The sequence below is a fragment of the Astyanax mexicanus genome, chromosome 20 (assembly GCF_023375975.1).
Source record: "Astyanax mexicanus isolate ESR-SI-001 chromosome 20, AstMex3_surface, whole genome shotgun sequence".
In the NCBI taxonomy this organism is placed as follows: Eukaryota; Metazoa; Chordata; class Actinopteri; order Characiformes; family Acestrorhamphidae; genus Astyanax; species Astyanax mexicanus.
In genome coordinates this window covers 6,410,982-6,432,044 of record NC_064427.1, presented here as the reverse complement: position 1 = coordinate 6,432,044, position 21,063 = coordinate 6,410,982, and the positions used below count along the sequence as shown (strand labels likewise).

The 21,063-nt window shown below is 34.3% G+C and overlaps 1 protein-coding gene across 3 annotated transcripts; it reads right to left on the bottom strand.

Moving 5' to 3' along the window:
• Positions 1 to 5,644: 5,644 nt before the first annotated feature.
• On the bottom strand, positions 5,645 to 19,814 carry LOC103041846 (collagenase 3). Of its 3 annotated transcripts, none has more exons than XM_049468875.1 (10): positions 19,673 to 19,813; positions 19,338 to 19,579; positions 19,036 to 19,184; positions 18,472 to 18,600; positions 18,232 to 18,393; positions 17,978 to 18,113; positions 17,736 to 17,869; positions 17,405 to 17,564; positions 17,204 to 17,307; positions 5,645 to 5,981 (listed from the first exon to the last, which is right to left on the bottom strand). In XM_049468875.1, the coding sequence occupies exons 1-10, from the start codon at positions 19,775 to 19,777 to the stop codon at positions 5,887 to 5,889; spliced, it is 1,416 nt and encodes a 471-aa protein (XP_049324832.1). In that variant the 5' UTR covers positions 19,778 to 19,813; the 3' UTR covers positions 5,645 to 5,886. The 3 variants fall into 3 exon arrangements, with proteins under 3 accessions (XP_049324832.1, XP_015460149.3, XP_007244799.2); XM_015604663.3 differs by lacking the exons at positions 17,204 to 17,307; positions 17,405 to 17,564; positions 17,736 to 17,869; ... (4 more) ...; positions 19,338 to 19,579; positions 19,673 to 19,813 and adding exons at positions 6,588 to 6,691; positions 6,794 to 6,953; positions 7,149 to 7,282; ... (4 more) ...; positions 9,401 to 9,642; positions 9,736 to 9,883; XM_007244737.4 differs by lacking the exon at positions 5,645 to 5,981 and adding an exon at positions 16,807 to 17,113 and having other exon boundaries at positions 19,673 to 19,814.
• Positions 19,815 to 21,063: the final 1,249 nt, after the last annotated feature.

Genomic DNA, 21,063 nt, shown 5'->3' with positions numbered 1-21,063 from the left:
ATTTTTGTTTTGACTTTTTCTGTAATCTGATCTTTCGCAGTTTAAAAAGAATAGTTTAGTGAGGGATCTAGACATTTTAACAGCAGCAAAACTGTTCTAATGTAATACTGTTTATTGCTAGTTTACAGCATTGGAATAATAAGAGGCACATTTTGATCAGTTTCAGTCAGTGTATGATTGTTAAAGAAAACAGACACCAGCTAAGATGTGCATTTTGTTGTACATTGTTTTATATTGGTTGTAAAAATTCTGTAACACCAATAAATGCAGAAGTATTTTCTCAAACAATCAATTAGTCAATTAATGAATAAACCTTTATTTTCAATCAGGAAACAATTAGGGGTGAGCCTCATTTATAATGTTGCCCAACACAGAAATAATAAAAAATAAAGTAGTAGAAAATAATAAATAAAAGAATAAGTTTTTTTTTTAAATCAACATTTAATATAAATGAATACAATATATATGTAAAAAAGAAAAATTTAAAAGACCATAAACACAAACTGACACATAAAAAGTAAAGAATTAATAAAGTATAAAATAAAGAAAATATAATAGTAAAAGTACAGTAAATGATAAGGCCTCTTCAGTGACACAGATGCCATAAAGTATTGTAGAACTGTCTTGTGATATATTGATTATTGCAGAATATATATATATATATATATATATATATATATATATATATATATATATATATATATATATATCACAAACATCAATTAGATCAATGTCATGGTGTCTTAAACAATCAGATCAATACCAGGGTTTTCTTGTAGCTGATTTTAGATGGTTTTAACTGGTCTTAGCTGCCAACTTATCTCATGATCATCATGGTGTAGGCTTTTTTTATTTTTTTAGTTTGATGGCCTAGCTGGTTGTCTAGTTGCCTTGGCTTTCAAGTTTAGAGCTAAGCTAATCAGTAAACTTAACCAGCTTGACCAGATGAAGCTAATCAGTCTGTTATTTTAGCAGAGAGACCAGTCTTACATGATGATTATGATGTGACCCAATGTTTTATGTTTTCCTATGAAATTTTTTATTTTTTTACGAGGAACATTCCAGTAGCGTAGCTTATCTGCTTTACCAGGGCTTATAAAGACAAATCAGCTTATTGTAGAATAGCTTACCCATACATTTCAACTTCCTTAAAGTGTGCATGCTATATTGTGCAAAATCACATTTATTGCATATTCATTTTAGGCTGCTGCTGCACTTATTTATTTTGCCCATAAAAAGGAATATAGACTGTGGTTTGTGGTGAGGAGTCACCAGATGACTTTAGACAACACATTTTTTTTTATCTCAGCTGGTGCAAACTTGCATGTTTTCTGTAGAACGTTAATTCATATTCACAATAGCTGCTCATTACAACACGGTGATTCAGAGGATATCACAAAGCATCTGGTACCACTTTCTGCCAATCGCAGAAAATCGCATTTTCCTTTTTTCCTGTGAAAACAGGAACTATAGGGGTATGATGTCAGTGGCTCAAACTCTGAGAAAATCCTAACGGTGTATTTTTCCCATTGCTACGATTCTGCATGTAAAGAATAAAGTTGGGCATGAAACATCTCTGAATCACATTGTTTTTATGACTGTACTCAAAATATTGTGCATTTATAAGGGGTGTAACCATACAGAAAATTCAGGGTTCGGTTCACACCTTAGTATAAAGCCCACGGTTCGGTGCAATTTCAGTACGGTTGGTGGAAAAAATAAAGAGTCTGGGCGTTCTGTATAGCCACACCTTTATTAACTTCATAATAACAAGGAACTATATGATTATAAACATTATGATTTGCCCACAATTACCGTTCTAAGAATAAGCAAAAATATTTAATGCTAGGGGTGTAAGACGGTGTCAATATATAAAATTATTGCAGTTTAAAAAAAAAATTGCAATAATCTAAGCATTCTCAGGAGCGGCAGAGATATGATGTTAGTGCTTAAACCATGTACAGTACCAGTCCAAAAGTAATTATTTTTAAATGTTCTGCATTATAATACTAATAAAGAAATATATGTATGATTTTTGTAAAAAAAATAAAAAAATAATATATATATATATATAATAAACTAGAATATGTTTCATATTTTAGATTATTTTTGTGATCAACATTTTTATTGCAGTTTTTGGGAGGGGAATGGGGAAAACAGGAGAAGGGAGGGAGAGAGTAAGGGGGAAATATAGAAATATACAGAAACACACAGACAAAAAGAAAAGGCAGTTTTGCAACTCACACTTATTGTAATGATCAGAAATTGTGTAAATGTTCTGTAACATGCAACTTGAATAAATGCCATAATTCAACAGTTTTAGGCTTTTGGCATTGTGAAGTTGAGCTGCAGTATATTCAAATCTGGTTATATGAATCAGATTAGTCAGCCAAGTAAACTCTAGATTCAGACCCAGTGTAATCCAGTTTGAGAGGATGGTCTTTTTTGCAGCAGTAAATCTAGCACCCGAAGAGTTGCTTAATTTGAGTCAGGCTGAGATCCATATTAGAGTCATCATTCTGTAGGCATAAACACATATTTTAGATTCTTTAAAGAATGAAGAAGGAATGTTTTTTTTTAGTTAACAGCTGTGCTGAATTTGTCAAGAGTTAATTACTTGAATTTCTTGTCTCTTAATGTAGTTGGTATACAGTAAATAGCTCTATTTGGGTTATATTCTAATCCATATTTTGATAAGAATTACTCAACTAAGTAAAGAGAATATAAGAATGTTTAAAGTAACCTACCTACAAGCTGATTGGCTCTTTTTGTTGATATGCAAGATATACAAAAAAATCCCAGTCAGTGGCTGCAATCTTCATTAATAATGTCTCTGATAGGGTACAGTTTTGTATACAGTTACAGTTCTGCCTTTGTACAATGTAGTTGGGCATTAATCACTTGAATATTGTCTGTATAAATTGGCTGTGATTTGCCTTTAATTACATCCCAAGAAAAAGAAAAGCATACATATTTAATACTAGGGGTGTAAGACTATATCAATATAAATAAATTTTTTCTCAATATGTAATGAGAGCTTGGCAGACAGTGATTCTGTTTTAGTGGTTTTGTGTTCAAACCCTGCCCAATATATAACAGAATTTTACTCAGATCCCACTGTTCTGATTGCTTAGAAAATGTAACATTTCTTTTACTCAGATTTTATGAACAATAATCAAAGGTGTATAATAATATTATGTTTTGCTGTAGTTTTTATAAAAACAAAAATAACTCAATATATCATCTTGCTTACTGTGTTATCACAATATATCACAATATACTATATTCAATCCTAAACCCTGTATATCCTAAACCATAGCACAGATGAATTTCTATGCCATTATAGTTCCCATTTCCCACTGTGGTATCCTATAGACTGCAGACTGTGGTCTATGGTGAGGTGTTACCAAATAATCTGAAGTAACACGGTTCATTTCATTCCCACACTGCTAAAGGAAGTAAACTTCTGCTTGTTCAACAAGTTTTCTATAGAAAAAGAAGGATATTATTCACAGTGAAGTGTAGTCACAGTAAGTTAGTAACACTTACTAAATACAAGGTAATTAACTGCTCACTGTGCATTACCTTAGTGCAGTCTCTATAGCTTGAGATTGAAACTTTAGATTGAGTAAAGGGATGTGTGGGATGTTTAGTCACTGACTACAAAGACAAAAGAACACTACATGCAACTGCTTATTATAGAAACGTTTAATAAACAGTCAGAATCAATGCAAAAAAAAAAAAACTCAGTCCCTGTCACTGTCAATTTACATCATTTGCAGTTGAGCTACAGTTAAATCCATCATTAAGAGACAGAAGAATTGTGCAAGAAAAAGTGCATGCCATCCTCACAAACTGAGAGACTGATCAAGATGGAGGCTGGCAAGACCTCTATGACCACTCTGAAGGAGTTAAATTGATGCCGCCACCACCATGCTTTATAGTTCACATGGTGTGTGTCGTGTGATGGTGGTCTGAAGTCCAAATCCATCCAACTTGATCTCATAACACCTTTATCCCCACATGCCTTTGGGTAAACTATAGTCCAGATTTAACTCTCTTTCTGCTCTCTCTTAAAGCTTGCACAGGTAAAGAACACCATCATAGGTGTCCACGAAAGTCTCTTATTTATTAGATGTGAGAGTAGGTGTTAGTACCCAAGCAATATATAGAAATAAATGTCTAATTAGAGACTTCAGGCATCATTTTGTGGTAAAGGATGACTGGCACTCAGGAATCAGGAATCAGGTATTGATCAATAAAACATTTTTGTCAGATTTCTCAGACAGACCAGACTGTGTGATCAAGGAAAAACTCAAAAAAGACATATATCTTATATCTACCAGAAGGTGGCGCCATGCACACATCTACACTAAGCTCAATGGGGAAGAAAAATAAAAATAAAATCTGAATTAACAGTCTGAAGACTAAATTCAGAATGAATATTATAGCTGAGCTCAACTACAACAGCAAAAAGCCAGATATGTGACACATGTGGCAGAGTGGATAAATACATTTGTGTGATTTTTATTGTGCGAAGACTGTTACAACATCTCAAAGGCTTTATGATCAATTTATTTACAATCAATATCTAAACAATAGCTCTGTGCATGTGGGGAGGAGCGGGAATAGAATTTAACTACTTCCAACAAATGTATTAAACAGCTGATATAATATTGTGTGATGTGATGAGAAATCTTTTCACCTATTTGGTGCTTGGAAGAGCTCAAAATAACATTTAAAATCATTGCGTGTAGCTGTATTATGTGTTATAATTAGCTGTACACAGTAAAATCGATAGTGCTTAATTAACTCTTACTGTGTTGAATTCAACACAACCCACTCACTACAGTGTTAGAAACTAACTCTACCACAAGAGTTGAGTTAATTCAACACCATATTAAGTCAAACTCTGTGTTTTCATTTCTATAACTCTAGACAGAGGCCATTTAAATTTATTTAGCATATTGTTAATCAGACCTTTATACAACATCCAACCCCAAGATGGTGAATAATGCTCCACCAGTGGAACCATCAAAAAATCCCATTAATCTACTAACAAATATAACTCATAAATACCCCCACAAACAATGCAAAATCCCCAAACAAATAATGAAGGTGTAAGTCAAAACACTGTGATTTTAATAGAATTGATTTTACTGTATATCAACCTTTCAAAAGAAATAACTGTATTCCAGAAGTAAATGTATTTTAGCGAAGAAATCTACGTATTTAATGTTATTATAAGGTATTTCCCAAACACTTTATCTTGCTAAATCTCTATAAATCTGTACGAACTAAACCAAGTCATTTTATAACATTTCTTTAGGTCCATTCATCATGGCCGTTGTAATTGCAATGCAATGCTGAACTGTAGAAACAGTAAAAATAGCATTATGTCAAAAAGTGAGGGAGATACAAGACTTTTGTTTCAGCTCATTTCATCACCCATCCTTTTCTCTCACAACTGGCTATTCCCCAAGAAATGTTCACTTGCTGCAACCAAATCATAGCTGCTATGTTTTTTTTTATGATATAAACCTTATAACCATATAAAGGTGCTTAATATAAGGACCATAATGATCATAATGAATCTGAAAAATTGTAACTTTACAGTAGAATAAAAAAAATATAACTTCCAATGTAGATTAATGTAAAGATATTTTTATTGTAAATAACAACATGTAACAGTAATGTTGCAAGCAATGTGAACAGTAGCAAAGCAACAACATCAATATTACTGAAATATATTTTAAATAAGTTAACTGTTTGTTGAGGAATTAAATTATAAATATTTAATTCATAATTTACCAATTGTTTAATAATTTACTATAATAATTTAGACACTGGTGCGCCACTGCCTGTATGGCATGTGGATCTGAATATTTAGCACGGCAAGAAGTAGTTGTTGTCAAGCACACGCAGGAGTCTTCCATAGCCAAACTCGAACATGCGTGGTCCACTGTAGAGGTAGGTGAATCCTGAAAAACACGCAGAACAGAAAGAATAATGTTAGAATGATCAATCAATCAGTTCAGGTTAGTCTAATTAAATGCATTATGGTTAGAGGTGTTTAATATCTGTCCAGAAAGTAAAACTTTATTCTAGAAATGGAATTCAGTGTGTCTATTCTCCTCAGGCTCAGACTTTTGCTTGATGTGCATTTTTAAATTATCTGATCTATTTGGGCTTAGTGCGATCTTACAAGTATAAAAACGATATTTGGTCTATATAAAGAAGTCGTTTTTGCGACAATAAAAGCTTTACATATTTATTTTAAATAAAATAATAATCCTTGCAGTTTGGAAGCAGAGGAACCAAATTAGTCCGAAATTACATTTAAAACTTTCTCCTGTGAGTAAATAAACTAGTTTCAAATATAAAATGTTTATCTGCCACATGTTACTGTTTGGACTGGCTGTAGAAACTTTTGACTGGGATTCCCACCACCTTGTTTTCAATCCCTTGAGTGTAATTCTGTCATTAGGCAGTTGGAACTTAATCTGGGATGAGTTTACCTTCTACACCTGGATTAACCACCTCTAGAGGACTATTCACTATTGTCTTTGCGTTTGTTAAATACTGACCTCTGTACTGGAAAGCTGCAGTCACTTTTTCGGCCATTCCTGGGAAGAGGGCATCCACACGTTTAGGGAAACCTCTATCCATCTTTTTCTTGCCCTCATCGTAGCTTTAAAAAAGCAAGTTACATGTTAGTTACAAAACTTTTGAGCTTGAAAATGACAGTTATTCATATTTTTTTACTTTTACTTAATAATCTGGTGATTCCTACCTGTAGTAAACGCCATCCACAAAGAGGAGGGTCTTGCCAGATTCCTGGTCATAAAGAGCAGCGCTGACCTTCTGTACTGTTTTAGGAAGCCCCAAGCTGCTGAGGGGTTTGGGATATCCCTTTGCGACATCGTAACCAAAAAGAGCCCAGACCTTCTGACCTGATGATCAAAAAACAAATTTGTCCATTAATCATTTGATAAATAATAACAAGGCAATGCCCTTCAGTTCTCTTCCTGAAGGACAAGAATCAAGCAGGTTTTTATTATGTCCTATAGCTTGAACACGCCAATATAGCAATAACAGCTAAAGTTGTTCTAACAAGCTTATTAAAATATGATAATACTTTTACATACCTTTAAAGATGTACACCAAGTCATTTGATGGGCTCTCATAAGCAGCATCAATGTTCTCTGGAGCCTCTGGCCAGAAGCTCTTGATCAGGTGTTGTTCAGTCTGGTAGCTGAATGGCTGAGTGCGCCAGAAGAGTCTGTAATATAGAATTTAGTGTCAGATGGCCAATCTGAAATATTTCCACGAATTCGTGAAATTAATGTGATGTCATGAGCTATTATTTTTTTATTATTATTTTATTTTAGTGCATACCCGTTCTTGAAGAAGAGCATCTCTCCTCGCAGCATTGTAACGGCATCCAGGACCAGGTTAGCATCGCAGGGATCAGGAGTTACAGGACGTGTGGGATCAGGCTTCTCAGGGTCAACAGGTTTATCAGGGTTTTTACCTGTTGGATTTTTATTTTGATTTGTTAATTTATTAATGAAATAAACATGCATTTATACTTTTTTATCAACAAAATTAGTTATTATATTTGCTTTTAATTTACCGTAGATAGACTGAATTCCATTGACGTCGTCTTGGGGCAGAACAAAGGTGCTTACATCCCTGGAGCTATAGTTTGGGTACATGAGAGCACCGGGATCCCTGGAATGGTCAAGGCCCAAGGCGTGTCCGAACTCATGAGCAGCAACCAGGAACAAGATGTATCCTGCGGTGCACCAGTCAAAGGTTAGATATGTTGCTTATAGTGTTGTATATATAGTGTTGTGAATGTTTTATATTCGTGGCTGTTCTCACCATTTTGAGATGTAAAGGTAAAGGTCTCATCTTCATCAAAATGAGCATCTCCGCCAATGCCAGGAGAGGGAAAGAAGGCATGAGCCAAGAAACCGTTTGGTCCGTCAAATGGGTAGCCATCGCCATGATCTGAAAAAAAAAAAGATAATGTATAAGAAGATACACTTGAATGAATTACTATAAATTTACTGAGCAACATATTTTCTTCAAGTTTTTGTCCTTATACAACATTCTCCTGTCTTTCTTCCAAATTTTTTGCCCAGTTGCTCCACCCATACAGCTGATAGCCAGCTTTATATTCCTCATCACTAGTAAAAACAACACCTCCTCTGTTTGAAGCCAATCACCACCTCTTTTTTAGAACTGCTGCTGATGCAGCATTGTCGAGTAGCATCACAGCACGCTTGGAGGAAAGCGCAGGGGCTCAGTTGCCTTGTGCTGATTGACCTCACCCTTTAGAGTAATGAGTGGTAAGAGCACCATCTATCCACCATGAGAGAGACCCCAGGGAGTCTCTCCGGCAGCTGACAGCAAGCTGCATGACTGGGATTCAAACCAGCGATCTCCTGATCATAGTGGCAATGCCTTAGTTTGCTGTTCACTGTATCACCCTGAGCCCATAAGCAACATATTTTGAGCTACATATTTCATAATTTTGAGTGGTAGCTACCATTCTAGACTAAAAACTGACATTAAACTGAAGTTCTTCTTCAGAAATTAGTGTTAGTCTGATATTTAGTATTTCCAAATAACCCTCTTCTTATGATACGTATAAAAGAACTGTAACATTTAAACTAAATTATTTATTTGGTTAAACAGTAGAGAGATGTATTTCATTTTGAAGAATACAGGATGGTTGGAAATGGCTCTAATTTTACAGCAATTTCCTACAGGGATCAAGACAAGTATTCTCTAATATTCAGCAAATACTGAAGAGTATCTTTTCAGGAAGATCTACCAACATTATTTGCTATCCTCCACCCAGACAAACAGTATGTTTTTTTAAAAGGTAAAGTGGGTGACTAACCTCTGGCACCGAAGGAGATCATGATGTCGGCTACACCGCTGTAAATGCGGGTGAACCTGAGGGGAGTGACGTCAGACCAGACTTTCAAAGCTCTCACAATGGAGTCCTCCACCTCAGCCTGAGACATGTCAGGAGTGTAGTTCTCAATCCTGTAGAGGGAAAAGTAAAAAAAGCTTAAATTATTGACTTTATCTACAGAGCATGTTCCTCTCATTTAACACGACTGAATTTGGGCAGATATTACTAAGCAGATTTGCTAAAATCAGAAAACAAATCTATTAAAGATTAAGAGATAAAAGACTTTGTATTGAATTTTCATTTATGACTTTTAGCAGACCCTGATCTGTTGCACATTGTTGTTTACCTAGAAAAGTGAGTAGTGAAGAAAAAGCAACTATACTCTTAAGTCTTAAGCTGCCCTATAGTGTTTTTGTACTTAAAACATTTCTACTCGAGAGAAGAAGGGAGGAGTCAAAGCTCCAGTACCTGTAGGTCAGCTTGTTGGTAGACCACTTGTAGTTTCCAGGAGCCGTATTGTAAGCTGCCACATCTGGAACCCCACAGCGAGGCTTCTTCATCACCTCCAGCGTTTCAGAGTCCAGAGTTCCCGTCACAGTCAGCCTAAAAAACTCCTGCATCTCAGCCAGTTTCTCACTCATCTCACTGACCGTGCGACCAAAAGACTGCTTGGTCTCCTCTTTCATGTTGTACAACTTCTTCAGGTAATCCTGTAAAAATAAAAATGATCTACAGTCACAAACCCAACTCAAACAAACTGATTCAGTAATATCAAATCATCTCATGTGGAAGACAGTTCTTACCTTGGCCAGGTCTTCCTCCACCTTGCCCATCACTGCTGGAACTGGACCTGAGTGAGTCCTGAGCACCAGGCCAATCAGAATGCAGAGCTGATAGAAAGCCTTCATCTTGCTTCTCCTTCCAGAAACTGATGCTGCTCAGGTTTTGCTGCCCCTCTTTTATACCATCAAAGAAGACGACAGTTTGGCAACACCTTGAGTCATGCAATGATTTAAGATGGGGAAGGAACTCCAAGATGACTGTTGACATAAATCCCCTCCGGATATCTTGCAACATATTGGCAACAGATTTACAGATTGGTCTTATTTGATCTAAAAACAATCATTTCTACATAAAATCTTTAAAGTTATGTCTGTTTGTGAAATCTGAACATTGAAGATTTGAAGATTTGTTCAGATTAATTTTTTTATTTAATCATTTCAAGATCAAGAAATAGAGTAGAAACATAATTAACAACAATCAAATACAAAATAAAATTAAATGAAGATAAAATAAACATGAATTAATATTAATAATACATTCTGACATTTGTACATAGTGACATTTGACTTGATGAATTCATAAACGCAGTTAATTCTTTAAAATCTAATTCTACAATGAGAAGAAATAAGATAATGAAAATAAATTTAAAAATCCATTAAATAGAATGCTTTATTCAAAGTACGTAGATAAGCTTAATAAACCTAGTTAAATAGTTTTTTCAATTATGTGTTGAGTTGTTTTGATACAAACTGTTTTTTCAAATCTCCTTTCTAAAAATATAAAATACTTCATTTTCAACAATTACACTTTTAAATAAACAACACAATAAAAAAATATTTGGATAAAATAAGCAAATATTGCATTAATTTAATCCGTAAAAATGGAAATGTGCTTAAAATGACCCCCAAGAATCCCTAATAGTTGCAATAAAGTCCATAATTTGGGGAAAATTTTGATTTATATGTGTATACTGTTTACTGACCTCTTATTAAGCCTGATGTTTAATTTCAGTTTGAATATTAAGGTGCCATATCATTAATTTATGATTATTTAATTAAAATTAGACTCCTACTGTGTATTTTTTTTAGAGATTTAACACTATTTTCATGTGTTAATCAGCAAGCTATGTGAAAGCGGTCTGAAAGGAAATAGTAAGATAAAACATACCTAGGTTCCATTTAGGTTCCTTTTTATTCTAATAACAGGCAGAAATCTGGATTAAATTAACCAATTACTTAGCATATTATGTTTTCCAGTAAAATGTGCTTAGTTTGACTGGGAAAATCCAACTGGCATGCCTTAGGGAAAAATCACACATCAGCTGCCGTCACCATCTGTGGTATAATAAGGTATACATCTAGCTACCATCTGCTGGACTACTGTAGTACGTGTGTTTCATTTGTCTACATTGTGGTTTGTGGTGAGCTGTAACTGGATATCTTTTATAAACAACACAACTGATTTAATTTCCATGCTGGTGAAAGAAGCCTGGTTTTAATTAGCTTGTTTTCTGCAGGTCTGTGTTCGCTGAATGTCTTAGAGCTAATTATAGAGATGCAATAAGATTAACAGATAATTGTTCATCCCGTCTTCAGTGGTTGAACAGGATTTTTAAAACTGAAACTGACATTTTAAACTAAAATCTTTAAATTAAGGTATTTATTCAGTGTTCATTTTGTAACTGACGGCACTGCAGACAGTAGACATAGTGTGAATATATCCTGTATTCGCTCACTGCCTGATGAGGTACAGATGTGGCAACTGGTTTCCAAATTGCCCAGTAAATAATGAGCCAACACGTATATTATGAAAGCCTACCAGTTTGTTCCCTACTGAGAAGTGTATGATTTCGCAGATGCTACCTGATGACTATGTTGCTTCCTTTTTATGGCCATGTTGATCATGTTTGTTCCAGATCTAGCTGGTTAAGCTGATTGACTAACTTAGATCTTTGGGCATGAGTATGTTCTTGTACACAGATAAATATATAGTGGCTTGCAACAGTATTCATACACCTTAAACCTTTTCCTAATTTGTCACCTTACAACCACAAACTTAAATGCTTTATTGAGATTTAAAGTGATAGACCAACACAAATAAGCTCATCATTGTGAAGTGGAACGAAAATGATACATATATTTAAAAAACAAATTGAAAAAATTGTGATGTGCAGAAATAATCTCTCCCACCTGAGCTGTTGATTTTTGCAGCTCCTCCAGAGTGACCATGGGCCTGGTTGCTTCTCTGACCAAAAAGCTCGGAATATGTTTTTATAACCTAAACTTGCTTTAAACTTCTTCTCCACAACCTTATCTCTGACCTGTCTGAGTTCTTTGGTCTTCATGATGCTGTTTGTTTACTAGTGTTCTCTAACAAACCACAGAGGTCTTAGCAGAACAGCTGTATTTATACTGAGACTAAATTACACACAGCTGCACTCTATTAACTAATTAAGTGACTTCTGAAGGCAGTTGATTGCACTGGATTTTATTTAATGGATTTAGAGTAAAAGGATCTTGAATACTTTTTTACACCACACTTTTCACATTATTATTTGACAACATTTTTGAAAATCATGTATCATTTTCGTTTCACTTCACAATTATGTAATGCATTGTGTTTGTCTATTACTTAAAATCTCAATAAAAACATTTAAGTTTGTAACAAATTTATTTGTATAGCGGTTTTTACAACTGGTGTTGTCACTAAGCAGCTTTGCGCACTTACTGCGCGCGCCGCGCCTTACCCCCCAGTGGATGAATATGAAGATGTTCTCCAGCAGGTCCGCCTTTACAGGCTACCTAAAATAAAAAAGTGTTTGAAATGACAACCAGCAACCGCCAATAGATGCATTAAACCAAGTCCATAATTTGGGCACAAAAATCTAATACAAAATATATTTAACTATTCAAAAAACGTACTACTCAAATTCAGGCAGGGTTACTTAATTTTTTTTTTCTAAGCTAAAGATGGTTACAAAATTCATACAACGTTTAAAAAGCATGTATTAAAGCAAGTCCACAAATGTCTTTAATTTTCTCTTAGGAAAGTTTTTATTCTAAAGAATCGGTTGACTGCATGTTCAAAAAATCGATATTTATGAAAACAAAATCCTTCCTGTTAATGGCACTCAATTCTGTTGCTGGAACTCACTCCTTGGTAACAGGACAAAATGTTGACATTGACTTCCTCAGTCATAGTTACATTAAGATCAAATAAACAGAAAAAAACAAATGCGGGAACTTAATTTTGGTCTTCAGAAGAACCAACTAATGTAACTTCCTGTTGTAGATGTGACTTCAGATGGGGTAATGTGTTAACAGGAATGAGTGAAACCCAGGGACACAAATAAAATGTGTATTTTGACTATAAATATTATTGATTTATTATGAAAAAAGGCATATATGGGATTTGGAGTCATACAACAATATAAAAAAATACATCTATAAAGGATTTTAATAATTATTTGTAATGATAAAGTTTATAGTTAAAGAGTGGGGACTTTTTTTAGTGTTCTAAATAGTTTATTTTTGATTTAATAACCAATTCGGCGGAATATGGCAAGTATAATTCCGGTGTTCTGACAGATTGTGCTACCTTGTCAAACCGTGTGAGTATTCAAAGGTAAAAATACACAACAAATAAGCAACAAATTTACGAACATTCGTGAAGCATGTTATTTGAATAAGGTAACTCACTGTATCCGGGTCAAGTTAATGTAATCAGACGTGATTAGATAAATAAATATACACTGTGTTTTTAATCGCTTTTTATTATTATTATTATTATTATTTATGTTTTTTTATTATTAATTGTTAGTTACACATTTGTATCACTCAGGTAAAGAATGACAGTGAGTTGAGATTGTTTAAAGCAGACAAGAAGAAGATCAAATTAATTATTATTTAAAAAAAAAAAAAAAAACTTTTGTGAGTCAGCCCAATGCCGATAAGAAGTCCAAATCGATGGGTAGGTCAGACGGTTCTCTAAGTGATATATTTAAAGTGTTATGTTCACCTTATTAAATGCCAAATGTGATGGATAATATTGGGGATTAGGATAAGTGTTGTACTAGTCATTATTGCCCCTTGAAGAAAAGTAAAAAGTTTAGAACCATTATTGTCACGATTTAACAATCTGCGTTGTTTAGCAACAGCATCCCTCCTTCTTTACCGCGCTCATAAACATTATGTGCGGCAGAAAAGCATTTTCTCCTCCAATTGTTCAAACTATGCCGCAACAAAAAAACACTTTTATCAAAAAAGTCATGTGGCGTTGCTTACAGTAAATAACTTTTTTGTGAGGCCAACCCTTTATTTCTGCTGTTGATATAAAGATATAAAGAAAATGAGACACATTTCCGCCTTTATTTTCTAGAAAACGAATGACTATACAGTAATGCATTAAAATATGTGCTCTATTATAAGTGCTCTATTTTCTTTGTTATTTAAAACATTTAATAGTTAGTCATAAACTCTTTGCCACAGTGTATACGAACATTTTCTTTAATATTTACTATCTTTATTTGAAATCAAATTTTCAGTATCTATTCATTGATTTACTTAGTTTGCAGTCATGTCATTTTTTACATTAAACGTAAAAATAAATTACTTGTTATATATATTTAACATTATTTAAAATCATGCTGTGTCTCAGATGTTTTTTATATGGACGGAAACCACAGAAATCAAGTAAGCTGCCCAGTGTCTGAATTATTATTAATGATTGTGCTTTTCAGTTCATTTTTTAAATATTATCCCCCTGTCTATTAGCTCTGGGTGGTGATCTACAAAACAGACTGTGACCAATTCATTTAATTATGTCACATTTTTCCGAGGCTCTCCCCAGAATAAACATTATATTGTAGATTTAGGAGTCCGCCATATTTGTACAGCCAGCAAATCGAGCCCTAGTCAGCCACCAGCAGGTGGTAGTGTTAGCCAAAACGCCGCACCTGCTACGAAAGTTCATAGCATTAAGATGATCCTTAGATGATCGAGGGACCTTCACACAGAGCACTCTCTCTGTCTCTCTCTCTCTGTCTCTGTCTCTCTCTCTCTCTCTCTCTCCCATGTTAATATGTTCTTGACATTGACCTCCTCAGTCATAGTTACAATAAGATCAAATAAACAGAAAAAAAATCCGGGAACTTAATTTTGGTCTTCAGAAGAACCAACTGATGTAACCTCCTGTTGTATATTTGACTTCAGATGGGGTAATGTGTTAACAGGAATGAGTGAAACCCAGGAACACAAATAAAAGGTGTTTTTTGACTATAAATATTATTGATTTATTATGAAAAAAATAAGACATAGATGGGATTTGGAGTCACACACCAATGCAAAAAATACATTTATGAAGGACTTTATTGATTATTTTTAATGATAAAGTTTATAGTTAGAGAGTGAGGACAGGTAACAAATGCTATTTTTTCAGTGTTCTAAATATATATATTTTTATTACATATCTTAATTTTGCAATTGGATCACTGTACAAGACACTATACTTAATGATAAAAGGTATTTTGTATGTATTTTTTTAAAGATATTTGGTGTGCACATTTTTACATGTAATTTCCTTGGGACAAAAATGGCACCAATTTGGCGAAATATGGTAAGTATAATTCCGGCGTTCTGACAGATATTGTGCTACCTTGTCAAACCGTGGGTGTATTCAAAGGTAAAAATACACAACAAATAACAACATATTAGAACATGCGTGAAGCATAAGGTATAAGGTAACTGTATCAGGGTAAAGTTAAGGTAATCAGACATTTTATGTTTTTAATTGCTTATTATTATTATTATTGATGTTTTTTTATTATTAATTGCTATTTTCACTTTTGCGTCACTCAGGCAAAGAATGACAGTGAGTTGAGGTTGTTTAAAGTACATTAAATGTCAAATGTGATGGATAATATTGGGGATTAGGATAAGTGTTGTACTAGTCATTATTGCCACTTGAAGAAAAATAAAAAGTTTAGAACCATTATTGTCACGATTTAACAATCTGCGTTGTTCAGCAACAGCATCCCTCCTTCTTTACCGCGCTCATAAACAGTATGTGCGGCAAAAAAAATCTCTAAACTATGCAGCAAAAAAAAAAAAACTTTTTGTCAGAAAAGTAATGTGGCGTTGCTTACATTAAATGACTTTTCTTCTGAGGCCAACCCTTTATTTCTGCTGTAGACATAAAGATGAAAATAAGACACATTTCAGCTTTTATTTTCTAGAAAACTAATGACTATTCAGTAACACATTAAAACAAATATTTATAAATGCTCTATTTTCTTTGTTGTTTAAAACATTTAATAGTTAGTAATAAACTCTTTTCCACAGTTTATACGAACATTTCCTTTAATAATTACTATCTTTATTTGAAGTCAATTTTCAGTATCTATTCATTAATTTATTTAGTTTGCGTAGTCGTGTCATTTTTTACATTAAACATAAAAATAAAGTACTTGTTATATATATTTTACCTTATTTAAAAATCATGCTGTGTCTCAGATTTTTTTATATGAAAGGAAACCACAGAAATCAAGTAAGCTGTTCAGTGTCTGAATTATTATCAATGACTGTGCTTTTCAGTTTTTTTTTCTCAAACATTAACCCCTGCCTATTAGCTCTGGGTGGTGATCTACAAAACCGACTGTGACCAATTAATTTAAATATGTGATTTTTTTCTGAGGCTCTCACCAGAATAAATATTATATTGTAGATTTAGGACTCCGCAGGGACCATTATTGGTAAAGATTTGGTTTTTTTGTACAGCCAGCAAATCAAGCCCTAGTCAGCCACCAGCAGGTGGTAGTGTTAGCCAAAACGCCGCACCTGCTACGAAGGTTCTTAGCATTAAGATGATCCTTAGATGATCTAGGGACCTTCCCACAGAGCACTCTCTCTCTCTCCCATGTTAATATGTTCTTAATGCTGAGATGCTTTGGGGAAACTGGGCCATTTTGGGTATCAGCCTGCACAAACCTGTTAAGGTCTGTTTTTGTATTTATTCATTTTTTGGTATTTACAGACAAACGTAAGCTTCTTTTAAGTTTTTCATTATCATTTTATTACAGTTGATAAAAATACAAGTATTTAAAGAACAGAAAATCACAGTCATTATAAAATATAAAAAGAAACATGTAAACGTTAAATAACGTTAGGTATCTGTCTAATACTGCAATATTTAAATATGTTTCTTTAAAAAAAATACAATAATAATTAATATTGAAGTTCACTCAATAATTTAATTCATAATTTAACTTTGGTGCGCCACTGCCTGCGTGGCATGTATAGCTGACTATTTAACACGGCAAGAAGTAGTTGTTGTTGAGCACACGCAGGAGTCTTCCATAGCCAAACTCGAATATGCGCGGTCCACTGTAAAGGTAGGTGAATCCTGAAAAACACGAAGAGCACACAATGTCAGAATTATCAGTTTTATCATTTAGGTTTTTCAATATTGTCTTTGCATTTGTTAAATACTGACCTCTGTACTGGAAAGCTGCAGTAACTTTTTCGGTCATTCCTGGGAATAGGTCATCCACGCGTTTTGGGTTACCTCTATCCACCTTCTTCTTGTCCTCGTTGTAGCTATAACATAGGTTTACCTGTTAGTAACAGTACCTTATTCTTCGAAAAGGACATTTATGTATATTTTACATTCACTTAATAATCTGGTGATTCCTACCTGTAGTAAACGTCGTCGACAAAGAGAAGGGTCTTGCGAGAGTGCTGGTCGTAAAGAGCAGCGCTGATGTTTTTTACTCTTTTAGAAAGCCCCAAGCTGCTGAGGGGTTTGGGATATCCCTTTGCGACATCATAACCAGAAAGAGCCCAGACCTTCTGACCTGATGATCAAAAAACAACATTAATTAGAAATGCTTTTTAGTCTTTCTTTCTCATTCTATAATAGATATTTTACTCTATAACAGATTTACAAGAATCAAACACCTGTCTGTGATTTTCGTACACAAAGGCTAAAGTTGTTTTCATAACCTTATTAAAACTGTTTTTCATACCTTTAAAGATGTACACCAAGTCATTTGATGGGCTTTCATAAGCAGCATCAATGTTCTCTGGAGCCTCTGGCCAGAAGCTCTTGATCAGGTGTTGTTCAGTCTGGTAGCTGAATGGCTGAGTGCGCCAGAAGAGTCTGTAATATAGAATTTAGTGTCAGATGGCCAATCTGAAATATTACCACGAATTTAGGAAATTAATGTGATGTCATTAGCTATTTTTTAAGATTTAGTTTAGTGCACACCCGTTCTTGAAGAAGAGCATCTCTCCTCGCAGCATTGTAACGGCATCCAGGACCAGGTTAGCGTCGCAGGTATCAGGAGTTACTGGATGTGTGGGGTCAGGCTTCTCAGGGTCAACAGGTTTATCAGGGTTTGGACCTGTTGGATTAATTCTGACTTAATTAATCCAATTTAATTAATTTATTGATGAAAAAAATATATATGTTTTACTTTTTACCAACACAATTAGTTATTATTATATTAGTCATTGATTTACCGTAGATAGACTGAATTCCATTGACGTCGTCTTGGGGCAGAACGAAGGTGCTTGCATCCCTGGAGCTATAAGTGGGATACATGAGAGCACCGGGATCCCTGGAATGGTCAAGTCCCAAGGCGTGTCCGAACTCGTGAGCGGCCACCAGGAACAAGATGTATCCTGCAGTACATCAGTTTAAGGTTACAAATATGTAGTCTAAACTGTGTTGTGAATTTTTTTATATGTGACTGTTCTTACCATTTTGAGATGTGAAGGTAAAGGTCTCATCATCATCAAAATGAGCATCTCCACCAATGCCAGGAAAGGGATAGAAGGCATGAGCCAAGAAACCGTTTGGTCCGTCAAATGGGTAGCCATCGCCATGATCTGAAAAAAAGATGATTATGCCATTTTTTCTGTGAGGTAACTAAAAGGTTATTCACTATATGCAAGTTCTTCTACAGAAAGCAATGTAACACAGATTTCATCCCCATGTAGAACTTTCTACTGGTTTTAAGTTGGCCCAATGTATGCCATGCCCCATCGAGATATGTAATGGAAGCAGGAGGGTTAAACATGATGACAATCTGGGTTGTATACTCGGGGCAAAATGGGACTCATGTGATATTGCGGTATGGTGGCTGTATTTCAACTTTGATTATCAACATTACTGAAAGACGTCAACAAGAACTTTTCAGAAGAACTGTCTGATGTCTTGCAGACACAATATTAATTGCTAATCTTGTAGAGCTTAGTATAAATGATAATTTCTATTGTTCACTAACAATGAAATTATGGATGCAATAACCAAATGTGACTGACCTCTAACAGAGAAGGAGATCATGATGTCGGCTACACCGCTGTAAATGCGGGTGAACCTGAGGGGAGTGACGTCAGCCCAGACTTTCAAAGCTCTCACAATGGAGTCGTCCACCTCAGCCTGAGACATGTCAGGAGTGTAGTTCTCAATCCTGTACGGATGAAGGGTAAAGTCAAAAATATTACTGTATTGACATAAAAGCTTTTGCAGAAATGTCAAATAGTCTAAATATAACTCTTGAGTCTAAAATCACCCTGTAGTTTTTGAACTACAAACACTGGTGTCCCAACACCTGCTCCAGTACCTGTAGGTCAGCTTGTTGGTAGACCACTTGTAGTTTCCAGGAGCCGCATTGTAAGCTGCCACATCTGGAACCCCACAGCGAGGCTTCTTCATCACCTCCAGCGTTTCAGAGTCAAGAGTTCCCGTCACAGTCAGCCTAAAAAACTCCTGCATCTCAGCCAGTTTCTCACTCATCTCACTGACCGTGCGACCAAACGTCCGCCTGGTCTCCTCTTTCATGTTGTACAACTTCTTCAGGTAATCCTGGAAAAATAAAAATGATCTACAGTCACAAACCCACCTCAATCAAACTGATTCAGTAATATCAAATCATCTCATGTGGAAGACAGTTCTTACCTTGGCCAGGTCTTCCTCCACCTTGTCCATCACTGCTGGAACTGGACCTGAGTGAGTCCTGAGCACCAGGCCAATCAGAATACAAAGCTGATAGAAAGCCTTCATCTTGCTTCTCTTTCCAGAAACTGATGCTGCTCAGGTTTTGCTGCCCCTCTTTTATACGATCAAAGAAGACGACAGATTAGGCAACACCTTGCTTGAGTCATGCAGTGATGACAGAAGAGGAAGGAAATCCAAGATGACTGTTTCCATAAATTCCCCAAGATATTTTTCAACATATTGACAACAGATTTAGAAAATGGTTTAATGTTATTTAGAGAATAACATTAAATCATAAATTGTTTTAAAGAAAAGAAAATAAAAATATATTTTGAGTGTGAAAATTAAATAATCAGAATCAGAATAATCAAACGTTTATTAGGTTTTTGTATGGTTTAAATTAATTATATTAAATATATACTTATACAAGTGCATTTCAAATGTTCAAGTAATATTAGTATGTAATACTTCTATTAATCTAATGCTTTTTTATTATTTGTTTAAAACTATTTAAACTTGCTTAAGCTATTATTTTGTAGTGTACACCATAAAACTGATTTGTTGAAATGTTTTGCCTTTGTTGAATGATAAATAAAGATTTTATTTTCTGAAGCATGCAATACAATAAAAATTGTAAGTAAGTTTTCATTAATCTTGCACTATATCGAATACTTTTGAAACATACTTTTTATAAAAACTCCAATTGCAATATACAAAACAAATGAAATATATATATATGGAAAAAACATAATAAATAATAAAAAATGACCACCAACAATATATATATATATATATATATATATATATATATATATATATATATATATATATATATATATATATATACAATATATATATATATATATATATATATATATATATATATATATATATATATATATATATATATATATATATATATATATCAATTCAGTATTTCAGTAGAATTACATTTTTAAAATTAAGTTATAGTTTTTAATAAAGCACTTTTAATACAAATAACAAATTATGAAGGGATTGATTAAAAAAAGTCCTTAGTCAGTCTATCTTTTCCAGTAAAATGTGCTTAGTATAGCAGGGAACATCCCGGTGGCATAGTTTAGTTGAAAATAACACCTCAGCCGCTGCCGTCACCATCAGTCAGGGGGTAATGAGACATATATCTACCGCCTGCTGGGCTACTGTTATGCTCATTTGTTTGTTGGTTTGTGCATTTTATTTTCTACGTTGTGGTTTGTGCTGAGGTGTAATTGGATATATTTTATAAACACAACTAATTTAATTTCCATGCTGGTAAAAGATGCATCTCTACTGGTCTGAATGATCTTGTTTTCTGCGTTGTTTTGAGTCAT